Genomic DNA, 25,723 nt, shown 5'->3' with positions numbered 1-25,723 from the left:
TGTCCCAGTGGTGACTCATTCAGACCCGGTCACCTCTGTTCAAAAGGGTAAAACCAGAAAAAGGAAATCCCTCCCAGGGCACATTTCCAGAGGCAGGTGGCCCAAGTGCTAATGTCATTTCTCCCTTCAGGACGTAGAGACTGTTCCCACAGGGGCATTTCATCCAGGCTCCTGCACTCAGCCCAGGGTGTCTCTTGTCAGTGACCACCTTGAAATACGGGGCTTTTTGCTGCTTCTGTCTGCCAGCTGCTGTAGAGCGGGTCTGACTCCTGAGGAGCCCATCGGATGAGGCTCCTCCTCCTCATGGCACAGTCAGCCAGAGTAAATCAGAACAAAATCAGAACTGCCGTCCCTTTGTACTCGGCACTGGTGAGACCACACCTCCAATACTGTGTTGAGTTTTGGGTGCCTCAATACAAGAAAGACATTGCGGTGCTGGAGTGCGTCCAGAGAAGGGCAACGAAGCTGGTGAAGGGTCTAGAGAACAATTCTTATGAGGATCAGCTGAGGGAACTGGGATTTTTTAGTCTGGAGAAGAGGATGCTGAGGGGAGACCTTATCGCTCTCTACAACTACCTGAAAGGAGGTTGTAGCAAGGTGGGGGTCATTCTCTTTTCCCAGGAAATAAGTGATAGGACAAGAGGAAACAGCCTGAAGTTGGACCAGGGGAGGTTTAGATTGGATATTAGGAAAAATTTATTCACTGAAAGTGTTGTCAAGCATTGGAGCAGGCTCACCAGGGAAGTAGTTGAGTCACCATCCCTGGATGTATTTAAAAGATGTGTAGATGTGGTGCTTAGGGACCTGGTTTACTGATGGACTTGGCAGTGTTAGGTTTACGGTTGGAGTCAGTGATCTTAAGGATCTTTTCCAACCTAAATGATTCTATGATTCTGTGACTGGGGGGAGCAGCATGAAGTTCCTCTTGAGAAGGGCAGAAACAATGTGGGCGGTTTCTCTGAGAAACAGAACAGGTTTTCCTCAGAGAAGCCTGCATTGACTTGTCCATGTATTTTTCTCCTGGTACGGCACGCAAATCCCAAAGGCAGCAAATGTCCAACAGCAGCTCCATCACCCAGTTCCTCCTCCTGGCGTTCGCAGACACGCGGGAGCTGCAGCTCTTGCACTTTGGGCTCTTCCTGGGCATCTACCTGGCTGCTCTCCTGGGCAATGGGCTCATCATCATCGCTGTAGCCTGCGACCAGCACCTCCACACCCCCATGTACTTCTTCCTCCTCAACCTCTCCCTCCTCGACCTGGGCTCTATCTCCACCACTCTTCCCAAATCCATGGCCAATGCCCTTTTGGATACCAGGGCCATTTCCTATGCAGGATGTTCTGCCCAGGTCTTTCTGTTTGTCTTTGTGATGTCCTCAGAGTTTTCTCTCCTCACTGTCATGGCCTATGACCGCTTCATTACCATCTGCAAACCCCTGCACTATGGGACCCTCCTGGGCAGCAGAGCTTGTGCCAACATGGCAGCAGCTGCCTGGGGCAGTGGTTTCCTCTATGCCATGCTGCACACTGCCAATACATTTTCACTGCTGCTCTGCCAAGGCAATGCCGTGAACCAGTTCTTCTGTGAAATCCCCCAGATCCTCAAGCTCTCCTGCTCAGACTCCTACCTCAGGGAAGTTGGGCTTCTTGTGGTTAGTGCTCTCGTATTTTGGGGCTGTTTTGTTTTCATTGTGCTGTCCTATGTGCAGATCTTCAGGGCTGTGCTGAGGATCCCCTCTGAGCAGGGACGCCACAAAGCCTTTTCCACGTGCCTGCCTCACCTGGCCGTGGTCTCTCTTTTTCTCAGCACTGGCATGTTTGCCTACCTGAAGCCCCCCTCCATCTCTTCCCCATCCCTGGACCTGGTCATGGCAGATCTGTACTCCGTGGTGCCCCCAGCAGTGAACCCCCTCATCTACAGCATGAGGAACCGGGAGCTCAAGGATGCCATTAGGAAACTGATTTCATCAACACCTTTGTAGTAGTGATAAAATTCCCATCTCTCTCCAGAAATGTCTTGCAGGCTATCCCATAGAAGTCTTGACCTTCTTCTTCTTCTTCTTCTTCTCATTATAATTTCTCTTTAGAATGTGACTACAGCAATGTTTGTTTTCTTCTACTGAGGCGTGAACTTGCTCTCTGTCACCTGGAGCCGGTATAAAGGTGTCGACCACTGGGTCAGAGTTGAATCCCTCATAGCATCTAACAGAATGGGATCTCCTGTGTGCCATGGGCTTTTCTTCCAATGCTGGTGTCAGGAGTAGGCATGAGCGATTGCACCCCCAGAAGGACGTTGGTCAGGATTCTGCATGGCTGCAGGAGCAGAAACCTGTCAGTCACGCTGTTACCCGTTAGCAACTGAGGAAGGGATTTCAGACTCACCCATCAGTGTCTGGTGACAGTGGAGGCAATGACTGGTCACTGTGTTTCATACTTGGGGTTCTCCCCTATTGACTTGGCAGACGACATCATTCTCGAGGGTAACTGGAGCTGCCTGGAGAGCCTGAGGGATCTCCAGGGACAGTGCATGCCTCCAGTAGGCAGTGAGTAGAGCCCCACGAATTGAGAGATCACCGAAGGTGGAGACACCCACAGGTAAAGTGTGGAACTGAGGTATCCCTGGGGAAAGAAGAACTCTGCAATCCCAGGGGAGGCAGCAGGGACCCGGCAGTTTGGCGAAGGTAGGCTGGAGAACGATTAATGTCACCCTTATGCAGCGGAGGCCCACTCACCTGTAGTGTTAATGCACAAGAAGGACTTGGGTCCCTCAGAATCATTCCATCAGGGCTTGCAGACACTTGTACATGTCTTGGACCACCCCGGCACCTCAAAAGCCTCCAGGTCTTTAGCATAAGCAGCTAACTGCCACCCTCCCTCCCCACTGATTAAAGAGGATATTCAGACCAGGGGCTCACATACAAGCACCTCTTTTGTGCACTCTTGAACTGTGGCAGGAGGAATCCCAGCTCCTGTGGGCCTGTGGGGTGCGTGGGGGGAGTTGAATACCCATCCAGGCCAAGGGTTTCTAACCAGTGGTAGGATATCTGCCTTGGCTCAGCTGAATCACTGCCCTACTGTCCTGGTTTCAGCTGGGACAGAGTTAATTTTCTTTCTAGTAGCTGGTAGAGTGTTGTGGTTTGGGTTCAGTATGAGAAGAATATTGATAACACACTGATGTTTTCAGTTGTTGCTAAAGTAGCGTTTAGTCTAAAGTCAAGGAGTTTTCAGCTTCTCATGCCCAGCCAGTGAGAAAGCTGGAGGGGCACAAGAAGTTGGCACAGGACGCAGCCAGGGCAGCTGACCCCAGCTGGCCAAAGGGATATTCCATACCATGTGACGTCATGCCCAGTATATAAACTGGGGGGAGTGGGGGTGGGGGGATCACCGCTTAGGGACTAATTGGGCATCGGTTGGCGGGTGGGGAGCAATTGCATTGTGCATCACTTGCATATTCCAATCCTTTTATTATTATAGTCATTTTATTATTGTTATTATTAGTTTCTTCCTTTCTGTTCTATTAAACTGTTCTTAACCCACAAGTCTTACCTTTGTTTTCATCTTACCTTTTTTTTCCCCGATTCCCTCCCCATCCCTCTGGGTGGTGGGGGAGTGAGTGAGTGGCTGCGTGGTGCTTAGTTGCTGGCTGGGGTTAAACCACAACACCTACACAGGGGAAAATGTACCTCTGGCTGCCACTGCCTAGGTGTCCAGCCAAGAAAAGTAAAAGAAGTAGGGGTTAACAGAGGAAGAATCTCCACCTCTCTTTGGTACCCATTCTCTGATAAGCCAAATGACACTGCTGGAATTAGCTGCTCTCTGCTCTTTGGAGAAGGAGCTCAAGGAGGCACTGAGCAAATGGATTTCATAGCCATTTTTCACCTGTAATAACTTGCTAAGCCCTGTGTAGTCATGACACCCGTGGTATCTCAGGTCAGTTCTGCATTCTGCTTGGTGTTCATTGCTATTGTTGTCTATGTGATCCTCATGTTCATAGAGAAATGTCTGGATTCATCCCAACTCTGCTAATGCATAAACCTGTTGTGTCTGACCTTGAAGCATGTTGCGTATGTTTACAACATTGTCACAGCTGACTCCCCAGTACTATCTCGTTAAAAAATGTCATCTCACTGCAGAGATCTTCAGGGCAGGTCCTGAAGACCGGGCTATAATTCAAAAGATCATGCAAAGAATACAGGGAATAAATGGCACCCAAAAAGATCCTCTGGCTTGGCTTTGGTTCCCCAGTGGCCTGAAGGATGAGCTCAGCATCCTAGAGTGATATGATGGGGACCCAGGTCTGGATCCAGGGCTCAGGTGTCAGTGCCTAGTGCAAACAGAGGTGGACAATTGTCTCATAGTTACCTGCCTTGAGCTGCCACACGTGCTCTAGAGCTAATCGCAGACACTCATCCTTCTGGAGAGGAACCGCGAGAGCTCAGGGGCTCTGCAGGGACCGTGTGAGCCCAGGGGTGAGCAGGGAGCTTCACAAAATGAGAAACCATCCAAAGTGTAGTCTTAAAAAGGGAAAGCACTAAATGCGAGTGTGCAACAGGAATTGAGGACTCTGCAATCCCAGGAGAGGCAGCAAGCAGGAAGAGTCGTTGATTCCTTCAGTGGTAGAGAGGCCTTACAGAGACATCTCGATAGATTAGAGTGCTCGGCAATCACCAACCATATGACATTCAAGAAGGGCAAATGCTCAATTCTGCACCTGGAATGGTGTAATACTGGAGGTGCATATAGTCTGGGGGACAAGAGGCTGGAATGCATCCCTGTAGAAAGGGATCCGGGGGTTTTGATGGATGGTAAGCTCAATATAAGTCAACAATGTGCCCTGGTGGCCAAAAGGGCCAACCATGTCCTGGGGTGCATTAAGCACTGTATAGCTAAGCAGTCAAAAGAAGTGATTGTCCCCCTATACTCAGCATCAGTGTGGCCTCACCTCAAGTCCTACGTGCAGTTTTGGGCTCCACAATATAAGAAGGGTATAAAAATATTAGCATGTGTCCAAAGGAGGGCAACAAAGATGGTGAAAGGACTAGAGGGCATGACTTATGACGAGTGGCTGAGGATACCAAGTTTGTTCAGATTAGAGAAGAGGAGACTGAGGGGTGTCCTCATTGCTGTCTACAACTTCCTCATGAGGGAGATGGAGAGAGAGGTGCTGATTTCTTCTCTCTGGTGTCCAGTGATAAGACACGAGGGAGTGCCTTAACACTGCATCAGGGAAAGTTCAGACTGGATATTAGGAAAAAAGTTCTTCACTGAGAGGGTGGTCAAGCACTGGAACAAGCTCCCCAGGGAAGTGGTGATGGCCCCAAGTCTGTTGGTGTTCAAGAAGTGTTTGGACAATGCTCTTGGATATGTAGTTTAACCTTTAGGTTGCCCTGTGTGGAGTTGGGAGTTGGACTTAATGATCCTCATGCTTTCCTTGCAACTCAGGATATTCTATGATTCGATTATTCTTTTATAAGATTTGGGGTATAGCCACAAAACCCATCCCTCCAAAAAAGCCTGAGCCTGACTGTCCCTTCCCACAGCAGGGGCAAAGGATCGCAGTGGAGGGTGCTGCAAGCCCACTGAGTCCAAGGCAGATGAGGACTTTGTCTGCAACGGTAAATGATAACAGAAGAGGAAGAGATATTTTTTTTCCCTCAGTCTCTGCAAGGAAGAAATAACTAAAAGTGCCTGATTGATCCTAGTCATTGCTTAGGAAAAATGCTTGAGTCTTGAGTTCAGCACACATCCATTACTGAGAATTGCCAATGGTATTTTTGGCATGCCTAAGAGAAATAGATCAGCTCTTAATTATGTCCATTGCAACCAATTAACAATGCCTATCACTGGTGTGGACACAGCAGTCCTTAGGTGGATTAATGAATATGCACCGCCCCCTCCATAAGAGCTGGTAGCTGCTGTCCCCTTGCCCAAAGGGACAGGAGGGCTAGGACTATCAGAGAGGCTGGTGATGCCTCCAGCCACAAGGGCTGCAAGCCTGCTCCACACCTGAATATCCTTCTGGCCAGTGCAGGTATGGTTTCTGGCTCATTTTTCCCCTGGCTCCACAGTTTTCCTTTCTGCATCCTTATTTTCCAGTGCTGGGGACTGGAGGGGAGGAGAGGGAGAGGTCCTGTAGCAGGACCCTGCACACAGCCCTGCTGTCCTGGCATGCATTAACCCTTGCAGAAGGAAGAAGGTCTGAGTTGCCTTCATACAAAACCCCTTTGCATCACTGCCCTTTGTATGAGGAAGGAAACATGCCATCTATGTCCACCACTATCCCAGGGCAAATGGTTCCCTCGTTCCTGGGGAGAGCTAAGACTCTTCTCCACGTGTCTCCTCTTGGAAACTACTGCAGCACCGGCAGCTGTTTACACATGCTCCCCTTGCTGGAATAACCCCGACTTGGGGTCAAGGATTGCCATGGGTTTGCAGTGGGAGTTAGCTGTGCTGCTCAAACCCTGTTTTACCTGCTTTTCTTCTCCATCCACTCAGCACAGCATTGCCAGCAGCTCCAGCGCTTCAGCTTATACAGCTTTTCACATGTCACTGAGAGCTAACACACCCCTTGTATGAGTGAGAGGCTCTGAAATGATGTTTCCTTCCTTGCAGGTCTCAGGAGGTCTTTCAGTCACGTTCCCAAAATCACAGCTTACAAGAAAGACTTCACAGACCCTCCTCCACCCCTCTATCTCCAGGCTGTAACTTTCCTGCCCTTGCAGTGACTGCCTGCAGCGTGCTTGCACGTAGGTAGGTGTTGCCACTTTCTCCACTGTGAAGATGAGAAATGGGACTTCCCCAAAGGGGACGGTGCTTTCTAGGTGAGCTCCAGCCACTGTGCCATCAGAGCTCCCCAGATCACAGAGAAGGAGCCATGTGTCCTTGAGCTACCTGTGCGCTCTCGGGAGCTGCAGCAAGGCCAGGAGCTGCCCACAGCACCCACCAGCCGTTGCGTGTCCCAAGCCAACGCACAACACTGTTGTTGTCCCAGGAGGACAACCAACACTGCAAGCACAGAGGCCAGGAAAGGGGTTTTGTGAGGCACACTCGAGCAAAAATTCTCTTTGTCACAGCAGCAGGCCACCTTGTACTTTCTGTGACCCGGGTGCTGTTTTTCTTGCTGCCTGATGTCCGGAGAAAACCTTTCATTTCCATGGGGAACAACAACCAAACCCTCGCCACAGACTTCATCTTCCTGGGTTTCTCCAGCCTTGCGGAACTGCAGAAGCTGCTTCTTGTGGTGTTTTTGCTGCTGTACCTGGTCACTCTGAGCATGAATACCACTATAATGATTATCATATGGGCTGATCGGAGCCTTCACACACCCATGTACTTTTTCCTTTGCGTCTTGTCATTTTCCGAGACTTGCTACACCTTCGTCATTGTCCCCAAGATGCTGGTAGACTTGATAGCAGAGAGAAAAACCATTTCCTTCCTAGGCTGTGCTGTACAAATGTACTTCTTCCTTTTCTTGGGGTGCTCCCACTCTTTCCTCCTGGCAGCCATGGGCTACGACCGCTGCGTTGCCATCTGCCACCCCCTGCACTACAACAGAATCATGACTTGGCGAGTGTGTGCTCAGCTGGTGGTTGCTTCTGCTCTGAGCGGATTTCTGGTTGCCCAGGTGGTTACCCCCTTGATATTTTGTTTGCCTTTCCATACATCCAGGAAACTCAACCATTTCTTCTGTGACATCTCCCCTGTCCTCCGAGTGGCCTTTACTCACACAAACCTCAGTGAGGCCATTATCTTCACCCTGGGTATCTCTGTCCTTACAATCCCACTGATGCTGATCCTTATTTCATACCTCTTTGTTGTCCTAGCCATCCTGCAGATCCCTTCAGCTGCAGGGAGGCACAAAGCCTTCTCCACCTGCAGTGCTCACCTGATAGTAGTGATTGTTCATTACGGCTGTGCCTCCTTCATCTACCTGAGACCCGACTCCAGCTACTCGTCGGATCAGGATGCATTGATCTCTGTCACTTATACCATCCTCACTCCCCTGCTCAACCCTATGATTTACAGCCTAAGGAACAAGGATGTCAAAATGGCTCTTCAAAAAGCAATCAGGAAAAACATACTATCTCAGAAAGTTTTCCAGTGAAGAGGTTAAGATGAGCTGCTTCCTGACCAGGTATTTTCAGCCAACAACTTCCAAAAAACCATCACCCCTTTTCCCTACATCCTTTTTTGCTCACGGAGAAGCTTTCAGGAATGACATGACAGCTAATCATGGCTGCTAAGAACCTGACATTAACAATCAACAAATTCGAGTCACAGTGAGACTGGAAACATGACTTTCAGTGAAACACAATTTTTTTTTAAATTTAGAAACCCACAGTTTCACTCCAGTGACAGTAGTTTCTTAGGTACAACTTTTTCACATGAGCCATTTACTAAATAAAAAGAATAGATGTTGAAATAATTTCACAGTGAAACTCCTGGGTTTTAAGATGGCAAACTCAGGACCATGTTTGTATTGTGTATCATGATACCACTGAACTCTGACACCTGCCCATCTGCATGGTATTGTAGTGCCCATCAACAAAGCCTGCAGGGCCACTAAACTACTTCAGCTTGTATCAGCCTGCTGTGGGCTAAACTTATCCACACAGCCATAAACCAAACCTCAGCTGATATGTTCACTTGCTGACCTGTGGGAAGCTGACCACAACCCTAAGATCTTAGACACTTGCAAAGCATGTGTCCACCAGCTTGAGTGAGGATGAGAACATCTGTTGAGATGGACCTACAGAGTGGCTCTTCAGGAACAGTGCTCTTAGAAAAATGACTGAACGGGACCTCCATAGGTGCATGGTTTTCCTCCACAATAGTGGGGTTTTCCTTAAATCAATGGAGCCACCTGGGAAAGTGAAATTAGGAAAACTAGGAAGGGAAATATTTTCCGGAGGAAAAGACCCTGTGGTAGTGTTCTGCAGAAATACTCATTTTTAAAACCATGCTCCATCATCTTTCAGAACTTCTGTCATGCACAGTCAAGTGCTTCCCTCCCTTCGCCCGTGAGATTGCCCAAGTGTCTCAGCACAGTCCTGTGCTGAGCTCGCCCTTCCCAACCCAGGGCGGTGGGCAGCACACGCGCAATGTCCAGCACTGAGCCACCAATGATCTCTCCAACAGAGTTCTTGAGGAATGACAAAAGAAGCAGACTTTGTTTTCTGGACAGAATGAAATGGTAGAAGGCAACAAACCAGAAAAACTAAAAGTCACCTGAAACTTTATTTCTAGGGGGTTTTACCACGTCAGAGATACAATCACATTTCCTCTAAAACTTTGTGTGTCACATTGCAATTTCTCTGGCTTAAACCCAGCAGAATTTCCTCTCTGCAGAATGAAGAGACTTTGGGGGGGTCAGTATTTCCCTAGACAGAGACATTCACATTTCTAATCATGTCTCTTCGCTCTGAACAGCAGTGCTCTTTCCGTTAAGCAGACTAGACTGCCGCTTTTTGGTGTTTCAGTATGAGGTGTTTCCTCTGCTCCGAGGCAGTGTGTATTGCTCCTTTCCCACTCATTCTGTTTTTTTAACATCCTCTGCAGACTCTTGGATGCAGCATTTCTTTTAGCTCCCACTGTTGCAGTCTTTATTTCTAGGGGGTTTCAAAATACCAGAGAGAGTCAAGTTTCCTCCAAAGCTTCATATGCCGCATTGCAATTTGACTGACTTTAGTCTGGTGGAATTGCAGCCGCTCAGAGTAAAGAGCCCTTTTGGGGTCAGTGTTTCCCCAGGTATTCTTGTATGTAATCCAATTGGTTTGGTGTTAACATCAGTCCACTTCCTGTTAAGTTAAATAGATCTAAACTCTTTGGTCTCAATGTCCTCTCTAAAGCCTTGGCTGCAGCAGTTCAGTTCGGTTCAGGGATGGTTCTGCTTTTGACAGCTACTCCCTGAGCTCTGATCACAGGTTGGGTTCTTTTGGCACATTATTTTCATTGCAAACATGCACTATTTATTGTGGGGTGAGTAGGTCTAGGATTAGGAGACTCCAGAGGGATACTGCCCTGAGCCCATGCAGCAGGTAGGGGATGGAGCAGAGAATGGAAGAGAGGGTGCTGCAACCCCAAAAGGCACCTGGGGACTTTTCATAGCCTTTAGCGGAGTGCTTTACACATGACACTGGGTAAATTAGGCACCACCAGCAGTGACTTGAGCCCATTTTCATGCAAAAAATGGATTGTGGGAGGAAGAAGCCTCTGCAAAAATGCTCCAAGCAAGAGATGGTGAAGGAATCAGCATTTCACCCAAACAGTGAGAACCTGACAGACGGCAGGAGGAAAACCCTCTCCTTTCTGTTAATTGAAACTAAACCAGGCGAGTCCTTCCCTTGCTTTATGTCCTTCTTCATTAATTCCTGGTATGATGCTGTTAATGGTTTCAATAAAGGAGTTGCAGAGCAGTTCCCCAAGGAAGTTTGTTTTTGCAGGGGCTGTTTGCAGACCTCTCGTGGTCCTTGGCTCATTTGCAGGGTTCAGCTCCCACCCGGCAGTGGTGGTGCCAGCGAGGAACAGGCTGGGGCTACCTGTGCCACCCTGCGGTGTCCTGTCTGTGGTGCCACCATCATGAAGAAGAGTGGAGAAACTGAAGCTGGAAGGGCCTTCCCAAGCCCTGTTCAGAACATCACCAGCTTCAAAGGCAGACCCAGTTCTCCAGGGCCTTTGGACAATTGCTTTGCAGGAATGGCTGCAGGAAAAATCTGCGAAATGTTGGATGAGAGGCTTGGCTCCTCTTGGCACAGAGTTTGGAAATGCCAGCCTGCCCCAGCAATCGTGTCGGAGCCCCCTGAGACCAGGCGTCTCCCAGGACCTAGCTATCCAGGCTTCCCTCTGCCCATGGCACTGGCAACCTTGCCCTCTACCTGTGACTTGCAAAGGGCAGGGGGGACTCTGGCATGGGGGGGGGATCCTGGATCTGACATTGGAAAGGCTCTTGGCTTGGCATTTTTAGGGACACAGGTGGGGGAGGTGTGTGTGGGGGGTCTTGAAGTCTCCCTGAAGAAGCCCAAATACTGCCCATTGCAGCAAGCAGAGCAGGGTGATGCCACGGCCACGTGGGAAAGCCGTGCTCCAGCAGATCAGCCTTTCAGCAGGGAAGGGCATTTCCATCTCTTGCAGAGGGCTGTGGCCACTGCTGCACGGTGCCAGCAGCTCCCCAGATCCCACCGTCATTGTCCTTGCTGTCTCCTGAGGCAGCTGCTTCTACTGGGTCCCTTCTCCTTGCCCGTGGGAGATCCTGGAGCCTGTCTCCCATGCTCCCTGAGGAAAATCCCTGCCCTGGCACTTCAAATCCTCATTGGCCTTTGTCTCTGCGTTGCTCCCCCAAAGCTGCCGTCAAGCACGGTCTGACTGATCTGGGGCAGGTAAAAGGCAGCAAGGGTGGGGAAGGGTTTCGGTGCAAGGGATAGACTGGGCAGGAGGCAGGTTGGAGGTCCGTGAAGTCAGGAGCCACGTGGGAAAGACATACAGGGGCTGGGTGCTCAACACCCCTCCAAAGACACTGGCACATAGGGAGGCAAACCAGGAGCTGCGTGGGCAGCACACAGACACGGGGAAGCGTTTCTCTGGGTGCAGGGTTCACCCACAAGTCTCCCCGAAGCCGGCTGGATGGCCCTGGCGTGAAGCCAGACCTCGCTGTGGCTGTACCTGGAGGCTCAGCCCAGATCCTACACCTCCCTCTTCGCACAGGGAGCCCCAGCTGCCCCGGTCATCTCCATCCTGCAGGTACATGCAGGAAGAGAGGTTTCACAGAGAAATAATATCACCTGTACTGCGGAGTCTATGCCGGAGCCGGTGCTGCGGCGATGAAGGCACCTTTCAAGAACCACATCCTGAGATGGTCTTGCAGGTCGCGTGGTCGTGGACCTCGCTAAGACAACCCTTGAGAAGCTGGGTGCCCATTTCCCCTGGAGAAGGGATCTGCCTGGGACTGCCTTCCCGTGGCTTTCAGGCATCACAGCCTGCTCACTCTGCACAGCAACCCCACCAGCTCGGGGCCCTGCGGGGAGCATGGGGAGGGGGTGGGAATGGCTGGCCAGGCCAGCATGGACACACTCCCATGGGGAAAGGCTCTCCTGGGGCAGGGATGTCCCCAGAGAAGAGCAGAGGAGCAACTCTGTGCTTCCAGGGGGTAAAGAATCACCAAGAGAAACCTATTTCTCAATGCACAGGGAGACACTGGCCTCTGTCTCCTCATGCCATGGCTGGCCCCCAGTGCTGGGGCTGATGCAGAAGACAACCCACCTCTCTGCCCTCCAGGACCTGCTGTGCCCTTCAGATGGGACGGTGTTGTCATGTGAGTGCCCAGAGCTCTGCAGCACCCTGTGGTGGGCGCTGCCATGGGGTCAGCCCACGCTGGGGAGAGGTTGTGGTGGAGAGCAATGGAGAAGCAGGGCTGGGCTAGAAAGTGCCTGGCAGAGGAAAATGCCAAAGTTAATGGGTTAGTTTTGTCTGTGCAGCCACCTCCATCCTCCTGCTGGATCAGTGCCTACATCGGGGGACCGGCCAGGCCTCCCAGCTTCTCTCCTGTCCCAGACCCCAGAGCAGGATTGTCTGCGAAGCCTCCTGTGGGGCACGTCCTGAGCAAGGCAGGGACTGGGAGCTGGGAGAGGCTGCCTAACAGGAGGTCCATGGGGGGGACAGGGCACCACGGGCTGTCCTGGGCATCATGCCGGGGGGACCATTCCACACCCCCAAACATACCCTGTCCCAGGCATGCTGTGCCCGCGCAGCAGGGCCGTGGGACCCTGTGTGGGGCAGCGGGGTGGGCCAGCACAGGGACAGGGTAATGGCAGGGGCCACGAAGCAGCTGCCAGGGAGTGACAGCAGCGACGGATACAAACAAGGCATTTAGCTGCATTGCCTTCATCGCGCAGGTGTGATTTTTGGGAAAGCTTGAGATTGCTGGTGGTTGCAAGGGGAGTCAAAAGGAAAAAGAAGAGCGTTGACCATTGCGCTGGAGACCAAGGCTGAAGAAGGAAAATGCAGGGCTGCTCCGGAACGGGGAGGGTGATTTAGATGGGGCCGAGGGACTAAATTCCTTCTTTGCCTGAGTCTTTACTGAAAAGGTCTCTAGGACTCTGTGCCCAGTGAAAGGGTTCAAGGAGGAGGAGAGCACATACTGGCAGGAAGCTCATGAAATCCGGTAAGGACAAATGCCAGTTTTTGCCCTGGAAGGGGACTAACCCTGGCAATGGCACAGGCTGGGGGCTGCTGGGAATGGTCTTGGTGGCCAGTGAGCTGGACAGGAGGCAGCCATGTGGCCTGACAGCAAGGAAGGTGGTGTGGTTTAAGCCCAGCCAGCAAGTAAGCACCATGCAGCTGCTCACTTACTCCCCCCCCACCCAGTGGGATGGGGAGGAGAATCAGAAAGAAAAAGTAAAACTCGTGGGTTTGAGATAAGAACGATTTAAAAACTCAGGTAAAATAAAATGTAATACTAACAATACTACTACTACTAACAACAACAACAATAATAAATATAACAACAACAACGACTATAATTTTTAAAAAAAAATTTAAAAAAATAGAAAAATAAACCCCAAGAAATGACAAGTGATGCACAATGCAATTGCTCACCACGTGCTGACCAATGCCTGAGCAGCGATCCACCCCTCCCAGCCAATTCCCCCAGTTTATATACTGAGCATGATGTTCTATGGTATGGAATATCCCTTTGGCTAGTGGGGGCCAGCTGTCCTGGCTATGGTCCCTCCCAACTTCTTGTACACCTGCTTGCTGGCAGAGCATGGGAAACTAAAAAATCCTTAACTTAGGATAAGCGCTACTTAGCAACAACTAAACCATCAGTGCTTTAACAACATTATTCTCACACTAAATCCAAAACACACTGCACCAGCTGCTAAGAAGAAAATTAACTCGATCCCAGCTGAAACCAGGACACAGGCAAAGTGAGATCATGCCTTTGGAGATGTGGGTTTGTATTGGGTTTGTGTGGCAAGGTTTTGGTAGCATGTTACTGTTAGTGTCTTTAGTGAAAGTAGAACTAAGGCAAATTATGTGCTGGGTTGAGCCCAGGTGGGAGCTAAGCCCTGCTGCCCAAGCTGGGCAGGCAAATCAGAATAAGGAACTGCTGCTATCAGTTTTCTTTCCTTCCTCTGGCTTTGCTGAGGGGGGCCTTGAGCACAAGTCTTATGAGGAGCGGCTGAGGGATCCGGGGTTGTTCAGTCTAGAAAAGAGGAGGCTGAGGGGAGACCTTATCGCTCTCTACAACTACCTGAAAGGGGGTTGTAGTGAGGTGGGTGTTGGTCTCTTCTGTCAGGTGTCTGGAGATAGGACAAGAGGAAATGGCCTCAAGTTGAGGAAAGGGAGATTTAGGTTAGATATTAGGAAAAATTTTTTTACTGAGAGGGTTATCAAACATTGGAATGGGCTGCCCAGGGAAGTGGCTGAGTCACCATCCCTGGAGGTATTCAAAAAGCGAGTGGACAGGGTACTCCTGGGCATGGTTAATGCTTGGACTCGATGATCTTGAAGGTCTTTTCCAACCGAAATGATTCTATGATTCTATGACTGAAGAGCCTGTGTTTTTTTTCTAGAGCCGTAGGACGCTTTGGGTTGGAAGGGACTTTAAATGTTAGAAGGCTGTGGCATAGGCAGGCAAGAGGGGAGAGGCGTCCCTGGGTGGGCTCGAAGCACCAACCTTTCGGTTAACAGCCGAACGCGCTAACCGATTGCGCCACAGAGACTCCCGAAGGGAGCTCCCTGGGGCTTCCCAACGGCAGGCAGATGTTTGGCCATTGCCAGGGAAGCGGAGCTTCCTCACGCGTAATGGTGACTTGGGAAGAGAAACACCACAACCCTCACTGCCCACCCTTCATCCTTGTCTCCCTGAGTGACGGACCTCCCCTCCCACGGCATTCCTGGTCGCAGTCCTGTCCCATTCCCTGCCCACCGCAGACCACCCATCTGCAAAGCAAAGGCGGGCACCAGATTAACTCCTCCTGGAGCCTTGCACAAGTGCTTAGACCTCAAGAGGCACAAAGGGGCCTCGGGGAGGTTCTCCCCTCCACAAGATGTGCTTCCTCAACTGGGGTTTCCATCATGTGCGCGTGCCTCACCCGGGGAGATGGGGAATGCCCTCTGCTGTGGCGTGGCTAGGCAGTGCTCAACATGCTCCATGAGCTGACCTGCCTCTCATCCTCCCTTTCACTCCCCCCACTTGGATGGACCTCAGGAAGCCTTTTGCTTCCTTCTAGGCTGGTTCATTCTTTCAATATCTGCAGTTCAGGAACTTGGCACCAAAGGCCTCGTTAACATGCAAAGTGCCACAAGAAGCCACATAATAGAATTCTAGAATCATAGAATAGTTTGGCTTGGAAGGGACCTTTCAAGTGTTACCAGAAGTCGGCACTTCAGAAACTCTCTGAGACTCAGTTCTGGAGTTTTAGAAAGCAGGCATTCTTCATTGCATCGCTGGATGCACGGGGGATCGTTCCACCTATCGCGCATACCAATTCTTTCAACAGTTGAGATTATATACAAAATGGACATACATATTCATGATTTTTCCTGGAAACAATTAACACATTCATCTGAATTCCAGGAACTCATTAATATATGTAAATGTCCTTGGCGCAGGCGCACTTGAGATCTTTGGTGATCTTCAGGGGTCCTCTGGTGGTCTTTGATAGTCTTCCTCACTTGTCCACTAGTTGACCCTTTTCTAGTGATTCTGCGTGGTTGGACACTACAGGTTTGATACAACTTATGCAAAAGAATGTTCATTAGTATCTCTACTATCTATCTTTTCTTGATATACATTCTTTTGTCACTAACCACACTGATGCTCTGCAGCCGTACCTGGGAGAAGGCAGCCATCGTGTCCTGTCCCTCTGACAATGCAGCAGGGAAGCCTTCCTCAGCAGCATGTCTTCCTACAAACTGGACAAACTGTGAGGGTTGTTCTGACAGATGCTTTGGATGTGCCAGGTTTTGGAGACTCCTCCAGGAAACTCACGCATGTGCACTGCCCTGCAGCCGGAGTCTTCCCAGAAGTCCTTCTCCCACACGGGGAGCTCAGCTGTCCTCCCACTGACCTCTCTCTGCCTCGCTCGTCTCCCCTCACTACCTGCAGGCAGTGCCTTCAGCCCTGCTGCGCTTCGCAGGGGAGCTGCTCCTGGGCAGAGCTGTCTCTCACAAGCGCTGCCCGCTTGCTGGGAGCTCCTCCATCCCAGGAGCCCGGCCCAGCTCAGGAGCAGAGGACCAGCCCAAGGCTTCACTTTCTCTGCCTCTTCTGGGCTCCCTGGAGATGTCTCAGCTCCTGAAAGGCAGCGGAGTCACCCTCGGGGAATGGACTTTTTAGCTGACTGCAGTAATCGCCAATTGTCCCTCTCTAAAGAGTGGAGAGAGAGCGATTCCAAAAGCATGGTTTGTCCTACCAGAGCGCAGATGTCTATGAGAGGTGTAGACGTTCCCCTCTGGGCACTGATATTCTTGGCCCATAACAAAAAGGACACACAGGCAGTGACAGGGAGGTGTTGGTTAAATGCTCTGGCTGGGCAGGGATTCAGCTGAAGCAATGCAGACATCTCATCCCCAGCTGGAAGCCCTGGGGATGAAGCAGGATTCAGATCCCCCCATGCATCCCACAGACCCACAGTGTTAAGGGATGTCAAGACTGGCCACCGCTTCCAGGCACTGCAGCCAACGACCCCTCCTACCATGCCCCTGGAGCCCAGACCAGTACCACCAGTACAGTCCTGCCTGGCTGCTGGAGCCCAGCCTGGTGCCTGGGCATCTGGAGTCTTTGCCCAGGCTGAGGGATGCAGCTGCCACTCTTCTGCTTGGAGGTGCAACTTCTAGCGAAGCTGAGCACGCATCCCAGAGATGCGCGCGCACACACACACACACACACGGCTGCAGAGAGGACACTCACAGGGCCAGTCACACAGACTGCCACAGATGAAGTGCTGCCATCAACAGTACCCACATGGAGGACTCACATAAAACACAGAGACAGCCATGTCCCCTCCTCCTCTTGGGCTGCCAGAGACAGGAGGTCACTAGTGCAGGCACACACACAACACACTATACGTTCACAAGCACACGCATGTTCATGGATCCCCAGAGTACTGGCACAGCCTCTCTGCCCTGCCAGTACCCCTGCCCGGATTCCGGCCCTCTGACCCACCCCACGAGTCGCCTACTTGCTGACTGGTCCGTCTTGGTGCTCCCTGCAAACGTGCAGCACTCACACATTTGTGCTGCAGGAACCACACAGCCACCCAGCACAGACCCTCTGCCCACCTGATATCCCAGCCAGGGCCCAGCTGCACTGGGACCCACGCCAGTAGCTGGCACCACAAGCCAGGGGTGCCTACACCCCCCGGTTGACTCCAGCAGCTGGCACCCAGTCCACCCACGCCAACCCCCCCAGTAGCTGGCACATAGTCCTTTCAGTACACTTCCACACAGGATAGAGAGTGAGACTGTGCAGAGAGATCGTTAGGAAAAGATTTAATAAGAACATAGAAGAAGACAGGACAGACATCATCTGTGTCCTGCTACCAATCACTTGTCTCTGGACAGACTCCGGTGTCATCAGGCTGTCCGTCATCTGAAACTTCTTCAACAAGATTAGAGGGGACGAAGCCTCTTGTGCCGTCGGTCAGCTCTCCCACGTACCAACCATCTTCACCCACGTCTCCAAATATGTACATGTATCGTCCAGCAACTAGAGGAAGCTCTAGTTCAGGCCGCTCGTTGGGACCATTGAAAGCATCATAGCTGTATCGAGCTATGAGCGCTCGCAGCTCCGCCAGTTGTTTTCTCATAGCTGCCAGGACGATGGCCTCCTTGTCTGCAGCCCCGTTCAGCCTGGCGCGGCCTGGAAATGCTACGGTTGGATCTTTCTCTTTTCAGCCATTCAAGTTCCTGAAGTAGCTGCTGGTGTTGCTCGTTTAGCTTCTGAAACCAAGCCAGCTGGGCTCGAAACAGCTGCAGGGTTTCTTGGTGTTCCCCATGTGCTTCTGCCTGAGCCCTCGGCAAACACTTGCCTTGCTCTTCCTTCCTCTGGAGCGCTAACTTTGTCTCCTCAAGTTCCTTCCCCAGCTGTTGACTCCTTTCTGCCATTTCTCTCATGGCTTCCAGTTTGTGCTCTGCCTCTTCCAGCTGGGTTTGAAGACAGACCTTCATTTGGATGGCAGCATCTCGCTCCGCTGCCACTCGCGCCAGTTGCCCTTTCAGGTCGGCATTTTCAGCTCGAACGTGTTCTGTCAAACCCACCTGCCCACGGAGGCGAGCATTTTCTTCAGCCAGGCGGGTGTTTTCATTTGTCACCTCTGAGAGCTGCACCTCTAACTCCTCACCAGTTTGGCTGTGGGTGCCCACATGATCAGAGGCCTCTTCACCTGCAGCCACTTGGGCCTGAGGCTCCTCAGCTGCCTTCTCTGAGAAGTCATGCTGCTTGTCTTGTGCCAGCAAAGCTCCAGCAGGCTCTCCCATTTCTCCACCCCTCTGCTGAGGAAGCGATGCCGTGCACAGTTCCTCAGTGGGGCTTTGGATGGGCAGTGGCACTTGAGAGTTGATCAGGCAATCAATGGTCGCCTGCAGTTGCCTGGATCTTTCTCCCAGCCGTGAGGCGAGGGCAGCTAGGCGAGCATTTATCTGCTGCAGCCTCTCTGCCTCCTTGCGCGCTTCTGGAGAGCCTTCCTTTTTCAGGAGGCGGTTCTCCATCTCCAGGGCACTCTGTTGCCTCTCCAGGTCTTCTAGAAGGTGCCGCAGGCGGCTGCTCTGCTTCAGGAGCACCAGGTCTGCCCCCTCTGGCACCTGGAGCTGAGCATCTGCCACAGCCTTGCATGTTGTTTGCTGCCCAGCGCTGCGGCTTTCCGGCGGTCTTTCCTGCGGTGCCGCCGGCCCCCGTCCCACAACGCCCCGCGCCATGGCGTCGGCCACCAAGCGCTGCTGCCAAAGGTCACCAACGGTTGCGTTCCCTGGGTCTGCGAGGGGCGGCAGCCCCCCGACCCCGTTGCAGCTGCTGCCTCCCTTCCCTGTGCAGAAGCAAAGACAGCAACTGCCACGGCCGGGTGGCTGAGCGTGGCCTTATATACCTGTCCTGCCTCCCTGCTCACAATGAGGGGTGGGGCAGTACGGCCTTCTATGGTATGTCCTGCCCCCCTGCTCACAAGGAGGGGTGGGGCAGTATGGCCCTCTATGGCATGTCCTGCCCCCATGCTCACAATGAGGGGTGGGGCAGTATGGCCTTCTATGGTATGTCCTGCCCCCCTGCTCACAAGGAGGGGTGGGGCAGTATGGCCCTCTATGGCATGTCCTGGCCCCTGCTCACAAAGGAGGGGTGCGGCATTTTACGTAAGAAAATGCCAAAAGACAAAGATGTCTCCGGAGACATGGGCAAGAGAACTTGACCCACGGACCTCTTCCGTAGAAGTGGGTTTGCTGCTAGAAGAAACCAGACCAAACTGGCTGAAAGCGACAACAAAATTGTGCAAACTCAGCTAATAAACATGCATTAAGCGTGCTTGCATGGGCGCGGTTGCGTGTACAAATTCTCGAAAGCGAATAGTAACAGGCGATATCATGGCCAAAGCCAACAGTTTGTGTAAATTGTAAATAGGAACACGTGAGTAGTTTTAGGGTTGCATATAAGGACTCAAGAGCTGTAACACGGGGTCCTCCTCACGCTCCCAGCCGAGAGGCACCTTCATTGCCGGCACTAAAAAGGGGTTACAACTAGTGTGCACTTCTGCTGCCTTCTTTCCGGTACCGACACATGAACTAGAAGTGAAGAAAAAAATGCAAACAAATCCACTTTGGGAACATCTCTGAAGTCCTAACCCTGCAGCAGAGAGCCTGGGAGCTCTGAGATCCCTCCCTCTGCTCTGCATTTTGGCATTGGAGGTGAAATTACCCCCATCAGAGGCGTTGTTTTGATGTTCTTTACAGCCTAAAGCACCACATGGAGCAGGGGCTACACCAGGACACCTCAGGAGGGATCACGCTCCTCTGGAGCAAAAGCTTCGGTGTTCCTAGGAATCTCAGGAGGCTCGGCATGCCGATAGCTCCCTTTGTTCAGGGAACTGGTCAAATGACCTGTCTGCATTTCCCTGATGGTGTCTGAGATGCCTGGCTCGTGTGCGCACACTGTGGATGCTGAAATGCGTTGAGCAACCTGGTCTGATGTCAGAGCTGACCCTGCTTTGAGCCCTAGGTTGCACTAGGGGCCTCTGAAGCTCCCCTCCACCCTGAATTGTCCCATGAGGCGATGACTTAGATGCCATCTATTTCGAGAAGTAGGTACATATTTAGATGTCTTCACCTCCCGCTGAATCCCTTTTCCAAGGAACACTGCAGGAGCTTGCAACACAAGCTCATGGAAGTGGCTGGAAGGGCCTGGCTGGGGGTCTCTAGCTGAGCCTCCTGCCCAGAAGGAAACGATCACCCACCCTGGGATCAGGTTGGCTGCAACGCTCCAGAGTGAAAGCTGAAGGCCTCCAAGGATGGAAATCACGGACACCCTCTGAGGGTCCAGCAGGTTTCTAGGGTGTCTTGGGACCACTTCTTCACACAGGTGCCAGGTAGGCCAACAAAGGTGATGCTCACCTGACTCTGGTCCTTGCAGAAGAGGGAGTGCTGATCAGGGTGTGAGAGACTGAGTTGTTCTCTTGAGCTATCTGTCTCAAAGATTGTTTGTTGTGAGAGAGTGGACTGTCATCTCAAGCCATTCATCTCAAGGATTGTTTGCTGTGATGGGCCACTTATCCCAGAGATGGCTTGTTTAAGCAGGGCACTTCTCTGTCCATAAAGACGATTATCAGGCCACTGAGGCATCCAGGGGAGGAGACAGGCCGGAGCCGGCAAAGCCTGCAGGAATGTGGAGGCTATCGTTGTCATGGAAACTGCAGTCTTTGAGATAAGGTACTGGTTTCTGGCATTGATCACGCAAAGGTTGTGTGATAGATGAAACCTGCAGCAGGTGAACAGTTCATGAACAGTATGTATGCGCGTGCATTGGACTATGCCCTACAAAAAAACGTGGAGACAAGCAGTGGTATGCACCCATCACCGAAGAATTGATGACTGAGGACCAATGGGACACTGCTGGATCCATGGTGGTGTGATGGTCTGACAAATTATAGTCAATGTTTCAAACATTCGTTAAAGAGCTTTGGTGGAGAAAATGGCCTCTGTAAAAATGCTGGACTTTTGTGAACAGGACAATGTGGCCAGAGGAGAGGGCCCCACAGAGGGTGGGACCACACTTCTCCAAAGTCACAATTCCTTATCTTAAGTGTCCAGGAGAAGGAGCACAGCATATGTGCCTGGAGGAGGAGGCCCCACGGAAGATGGGACTGTGCTTCTATCTTAAGCGGTCATGCCAGCAGAAAAAGAGAGGCAAGTCCGCAATGAACTGCCCCCCAAAGCTCACCGACCGATTCCAGAGAACCCCGGCAATGGGAACTGCGCCTGTCAAAACCATCGACTAACGCACTATAAAAGAAGGCAGAACGAGTTCTCAGTGTGCGCCCTCCGGAACTGGATCTCTACGCTGGCTGGACCAATGCTGGACCCAGGACTGGTGAAACCCTTTCCTTCTCTCTTTCTTTCTCTTTCTCCCTCTTTTCCACAGTCCCTACACCTCATCCTTTTAAACATAAACCGTTGACCAAATCTGAGACTAGGAGGGGATCTAGCCGCCCCTGGCTCCTCTTTGAGAAGGAGTCCAGAAAGCAAGGGGGTCTGCTCTGAACCTCGTGACTCAACGGGAGGGCTCTCCTTCTGGTACATTTCATGTTCCTTTTTCCATTTCTTTTTCTACACCTCCCTTCTCTTTTCAAACAGCGGCTTAATGACACGTTGCAAGGTTCATATTGATAAGTTCACTTGTACTGGGCAAGGTTAGCTAGGTTGAAAAAATGTTGATTGTTGTTTGAACTCCCCTGGTGTCATTTCACCTTAATTCTGACAAAGGAAACCCACGAACCTGAGTTGCTCCAACTTTGGGACGCGACAGGTGGTGACAATTCTTGCAACTGTATCCCGACTGCTTGCTTGATTTCTGCCTTTTCTTCCATTCTATCCTAGTGCTACTATTTTCTACTTTTGATAATAAAAGCTCTTTTGGGTATGCGGCATTTGACCTTGCTTGTGTCTTAATCTTGCCCTTGGGATCATATCGACACCTTCCCTGACATTGGAAGGGATGACAGGGATGGAAAAACCATTGTCAGCCTTGGCTGTAGTGACCATGAAACAGTGGGTGAAGATTCTTGCCTCTTCAGGGGACTTTTGGTGGGAATCCCACGGGCAGCAGCACTCAAGGGTACCAGACCTCAGTACAGCTGGTCTTTCAGGCCTAGGGCCACCTCTGCCCTCCACCGAGGCACCCGGAGTAACCCCCTTGGAGGAGCTCTACATGTCTGCGGTGGGGACGTCCGTCCATGAGAGATCTTCAGCAGAAGGTCCCCTTCCATCCCATAGTGACCTGGGAAGCCAAGTCACCAGAGGCAGGGCTTGCTTTAGTCTTGCTTGCAGACCTTGAGTTTAGACAGTTCTCCAAACTCCTTGTTTCAGTATCATCCCTCTCTCCGCGTCTGCCCTCTTGATTCAGCTAAGGATGTCATTCTCCAGCCTGAGGAGCAAAAAGGGTCGACCACAGCTCTCCTCCCTCCTCTGCCAGGCCCAGCCTTGGAAACCAGCTGGCAGCGTCGTGGGCAATAACAAGGGGTGGGAAGTTTAGGCAAGGGGTACGGGGAGGCATGGCCCTGGTGAAGGCTGGGTCCTGAGACAGCATTCCCAGAAAGAGTCATGGACATCCCTCCCCACTCCTTCTCCTCCCTCCACCCCCCGGACTAGTCAGGCAGCCCCAGCTCCAGCTGTGCTCCTCTGGCTCCAGCTGTGCTCTGCCCCTCGCCCTTCACCTTGAGGTGCAATGGGTGAGGAAGCCCCCGTGTGTCCCAGAGCCTTCGGCCCTTGGATGAGCAGACTTCGCCTCAGCCCTCCTTCCTTGCTGGAAGGCCCCCACCCGTCTCTGCTCCCTGGGGCTCAGGGCGATAGGGCCAGACCATGGCAGAAAGGCAGGGAAATCTGCCAGCCATTGCGGGGACACCCCAAGTGAGGTGGGGTTTGTCCTGGCCTCTGGAGGGATTTCTGCCTGAAGTTTTGAGAGCAGCAACAGGGACAGCCACATCGGAGTGAGTCGCCCATGGTGCCTGTTCTGCTCCCAGAGCAGGGAACGTCCCACAGCCCAAGCTCTGGGTCCCAGCACCCCAAGAGCTTGGCCCCCTCCCAGCCCTCCATGCACAGGCAGAGCCTGGGGACCCCTCACCTCCCACGGAGGTGGGCTGGCACAGTGGGACGGTGCAGCCTGGCCATGCCCTGGGGGACCACGGCTGTAGGAGTAGGGCCGTGCTGGCCTGGGGCTCCTGGGGGCACTCTGCCCCTGTGGGAGCTGGTCCTCACCTCCTGACCAGTGTCACAAGCTTCCCACCAGCCCCTCGCCTGGCCCAGACCTTGCTCCTCTCCCACGAGTGGGGCAGGAGGGGGCTGCTGGGGGAACCGGGCTGTCAAGAGTTAGGCTTGTACTTGCTCAGAGGAGAGTATGCTCTCTAAATAGCCTGTCTTCAGCAGCTGCCGTGGTTGCTCTTGATGTTGTCCCGGCTAATACAACAGGCTGGCAGGCAGAGCTCAGCCCCTTGGAGCTACTGCCTACGGGAGCCTTCCCACTCCACAGTTTCATCTGTTTGCCTGGCCTGGCCTGACATGAGAAGCCTCCCCCAAAGACATTTATCTCCAGGGACTCCACTCTGCAGCGACCTCTCTCCCTGTCTCTCTGGCTTCTCGGTCCTTTGCTTTCTTTCACGACATGCAGCTGAACCAACGCGTCCGATCCGTGCGAGCAGCAAGTCAGCGGCGGGGAACCAGGAGTTAGCAGCAGGTCTGAGCAGCTCTGTGCGGTTGGGAGGAGGCTCAGGCCATGTGAGGGCACTGCAAAGCCCGACGTGCAGGGGGCCAGGGCTCCCGCGTGCCTGGACCCGACCCCCTGCAGCGGTAGGGCAAGATGGGTTCCCTCCGAGCCCCCCTCCTACAAACGCCTGCCGTTGGAGAACGTCCAGCTCAGTCGCTTGCCCTGTGCCTGGCACACTCAGCTCCCAGGACTGCCGGAGCCCTCGGCACTGCAGGTGCCTAAAGGAAACTCCTGGCCCCAGCACCAGGCCTGGTGGCCGGCGTAGCCCACCTTCTTCTCCCATGGGGCAGCACAGGTGGGGAGGGCTGTCAGTCTCCTCCCTTGAGGCGGTGCTGCCTCGGATTGGTCCCCTCGGCTGTCACTGTGCCCTGGTTTGGGGCCCGCCCTTCCCTCAGGGCGGCCTCTGACTGGCCCCAGGCCTCAGGCTGCCCAGGTGCACCTGAGGTGATGCTCTCTGTGATTGGCCGCCTGCTGCGGTGTGCTGCCCGCCCTCCCCTGAGGCGATGTTTCCTCCGATTGGCTGCATGAGATTGCTCCCTTGCTCCTCCCATCCCGTGATGGGGCAGGCGGCTTATCAGTCACCTGTGTGCTTTGCTATTGCCAGCTCTGATTGGTGGAGCTGGCATGCCCCGCCTCCAACCAACACCGCCCCCCCCCAGCACTGTGCCCAGCTTTTTGCACTCTTGCCACCTTTCCTGCAGGCCTCGAACCTTGACTGGTGGGTTACCTATCGATCACATGCCTTGCCCCCGCCTCCTCAAGTGCGATTGGCTGTCCTGGGTCCACTGACTCCCCAGGGACTGCTGGGGGGAGGTTGCCAGGCAACCAACTCCACCTTTAGGGCTGAGAGCCTCAGGATGGAGCTGTGGGCCCTGAGGAAAGGCTGGGGGTCATCAAAGGCGGGTTTGGACCCTAAACCTGGGGATTTCGGCCCGAAACATGAGGCTCTGGGCACTACAAAGGACAGGCGTTCAGTTTGGATCACACGTGGGGTGGGACCCGCGGGACAGGGGGCTGAGGCTCACAGGGGCTCGCAGCCGGGCCAGCGTGCACAGCAGCCCAAGGGACAAAGCCCCGTCTCTGCTGGTGGTCTCCCTGTGTGGAGCTGCCCCTGCCCCCTGCAGATGTGCAGAGGCTCGCTGGGGGTGAGGAACAGCACCGGTGGGGCCTGGGTTAACGGGCAGGGGTCCGATGGGCCAGCCAGATGCTGGTGATACGGTCGGGGCTGTCCTGGGCTGTTCCCTGCACCAGCGCGGGCTGGTGCTGGAGGTGGTCATGCCGCGGTGGGAGGGGTGGCGAGGAGATCCCCATGGGCAGTGGGAGGGCACGGCAAGGCCCCAGGACCCCACGGGGAGACCCCTGCTCTGGGGTCTGTCCCGGCATGACTCCATTGTCCCCAGCCCGGGAAGATCTGAGAGGGGCCCCACAGCTGGCAGCCCCCAGCCTGGGTGTCACCCACACGTTGTCTCACCAACCGCGGGGGTGCTATTAGGGAAAGAACAGATACGCTCCCCTTTCGGTGTCTTTTGATGAGCTTTAATTAACTCCGTGGTGCTGGCTGGGGCCAGGCATTGCGGAGGGATTCCTCTAGCGCCTGCCTCACTCGGAGGTCCCTGTCGTCCTGCGGTCCCGAGAGATCTGGAACAACACCACAGGCAGCGCCGTGGGGACCTGGTCCCGGCCAGGTGCTCCCCTGGCCACCCTGCTCCAGGGAGCCGTTTGCCAGGGATCTTCCCACAAAAAGAGACATCCCAAGCAGCAGTATCTCAG

General features: G+C 53.0%; 1 protein-coding gene across 1 annotated transcript; it reads left to right on the top strand.

Moving 5' to 3' along the window:
* The first annotated feature begins 1,052 nt into the window (after positions 1 to 1,052).
* On the top strand, positions 1,053 to 8,101 carry LOC128147339 (uncharacterized). Its single transcript, XM_052799810.1, has 6 exons — positions 1,053 to 1,975; positions 2,256 to 2,347; positions 2,460 to 2,540; positions 5,541 to 5,612; positions 6,610 to 6,698; positions 7,151 to 8,101. The coding sequence occupies exons 1-6, from the start codon at positions 1,053 to 1,055 to the stop codon at positions 8,099 to 8,101; spliced, it is 2,208 nt and encodes a 735-aa protein (XP_052655770.1).
* The last annotated feature ends 17,622 nt before the right edge of the window (positions 8,102 to 25,723 follow it).

This window comes from Harpia harpyja, chromosome 10, assembly GCF_026419915.1.
Source record: "Harpia harpyja isolate bHarHar1 chromosome 10, bHarHar1 primary haplotype, whole genome shotgun sequence".
NCBI lineage: Eukaryota > Metazoa > Chordata > Aves > Accipitriformes > Accipitridae > Harpia > Harpia harpyja.
The sequence above is the reverse complement of the archived record's forward strand: the minus strand, read 5'-3'. Positions and strand labels throughout refer to the sequence as shown.

Excerpts from the sequence above, each read along its gene's own strand:
- LOC128147339 (XM_052799810.1), top strand. The coding sequence starts at position 1,053 with ATGTCCAACAGCAGCTCCATCACCCAGTTCCTCCTCCTGGCGTTCGCA. Across the intron at positions 1,976-2,255 it reads CTGATTTCATCAACACCTTT|GAGTAGGCATGAGCGATTGC; the intron begins GTAGTAGTGATA and ends TGCTGGTGTCAG. Across the intron at positions 2,348-2,459 it reads TGTCAGTCACGCTGTTACCC|ACGACATCATTCTCGAGGGT; the intron begins GTTAGCAACTGA and ends TTGACTTGGCAG.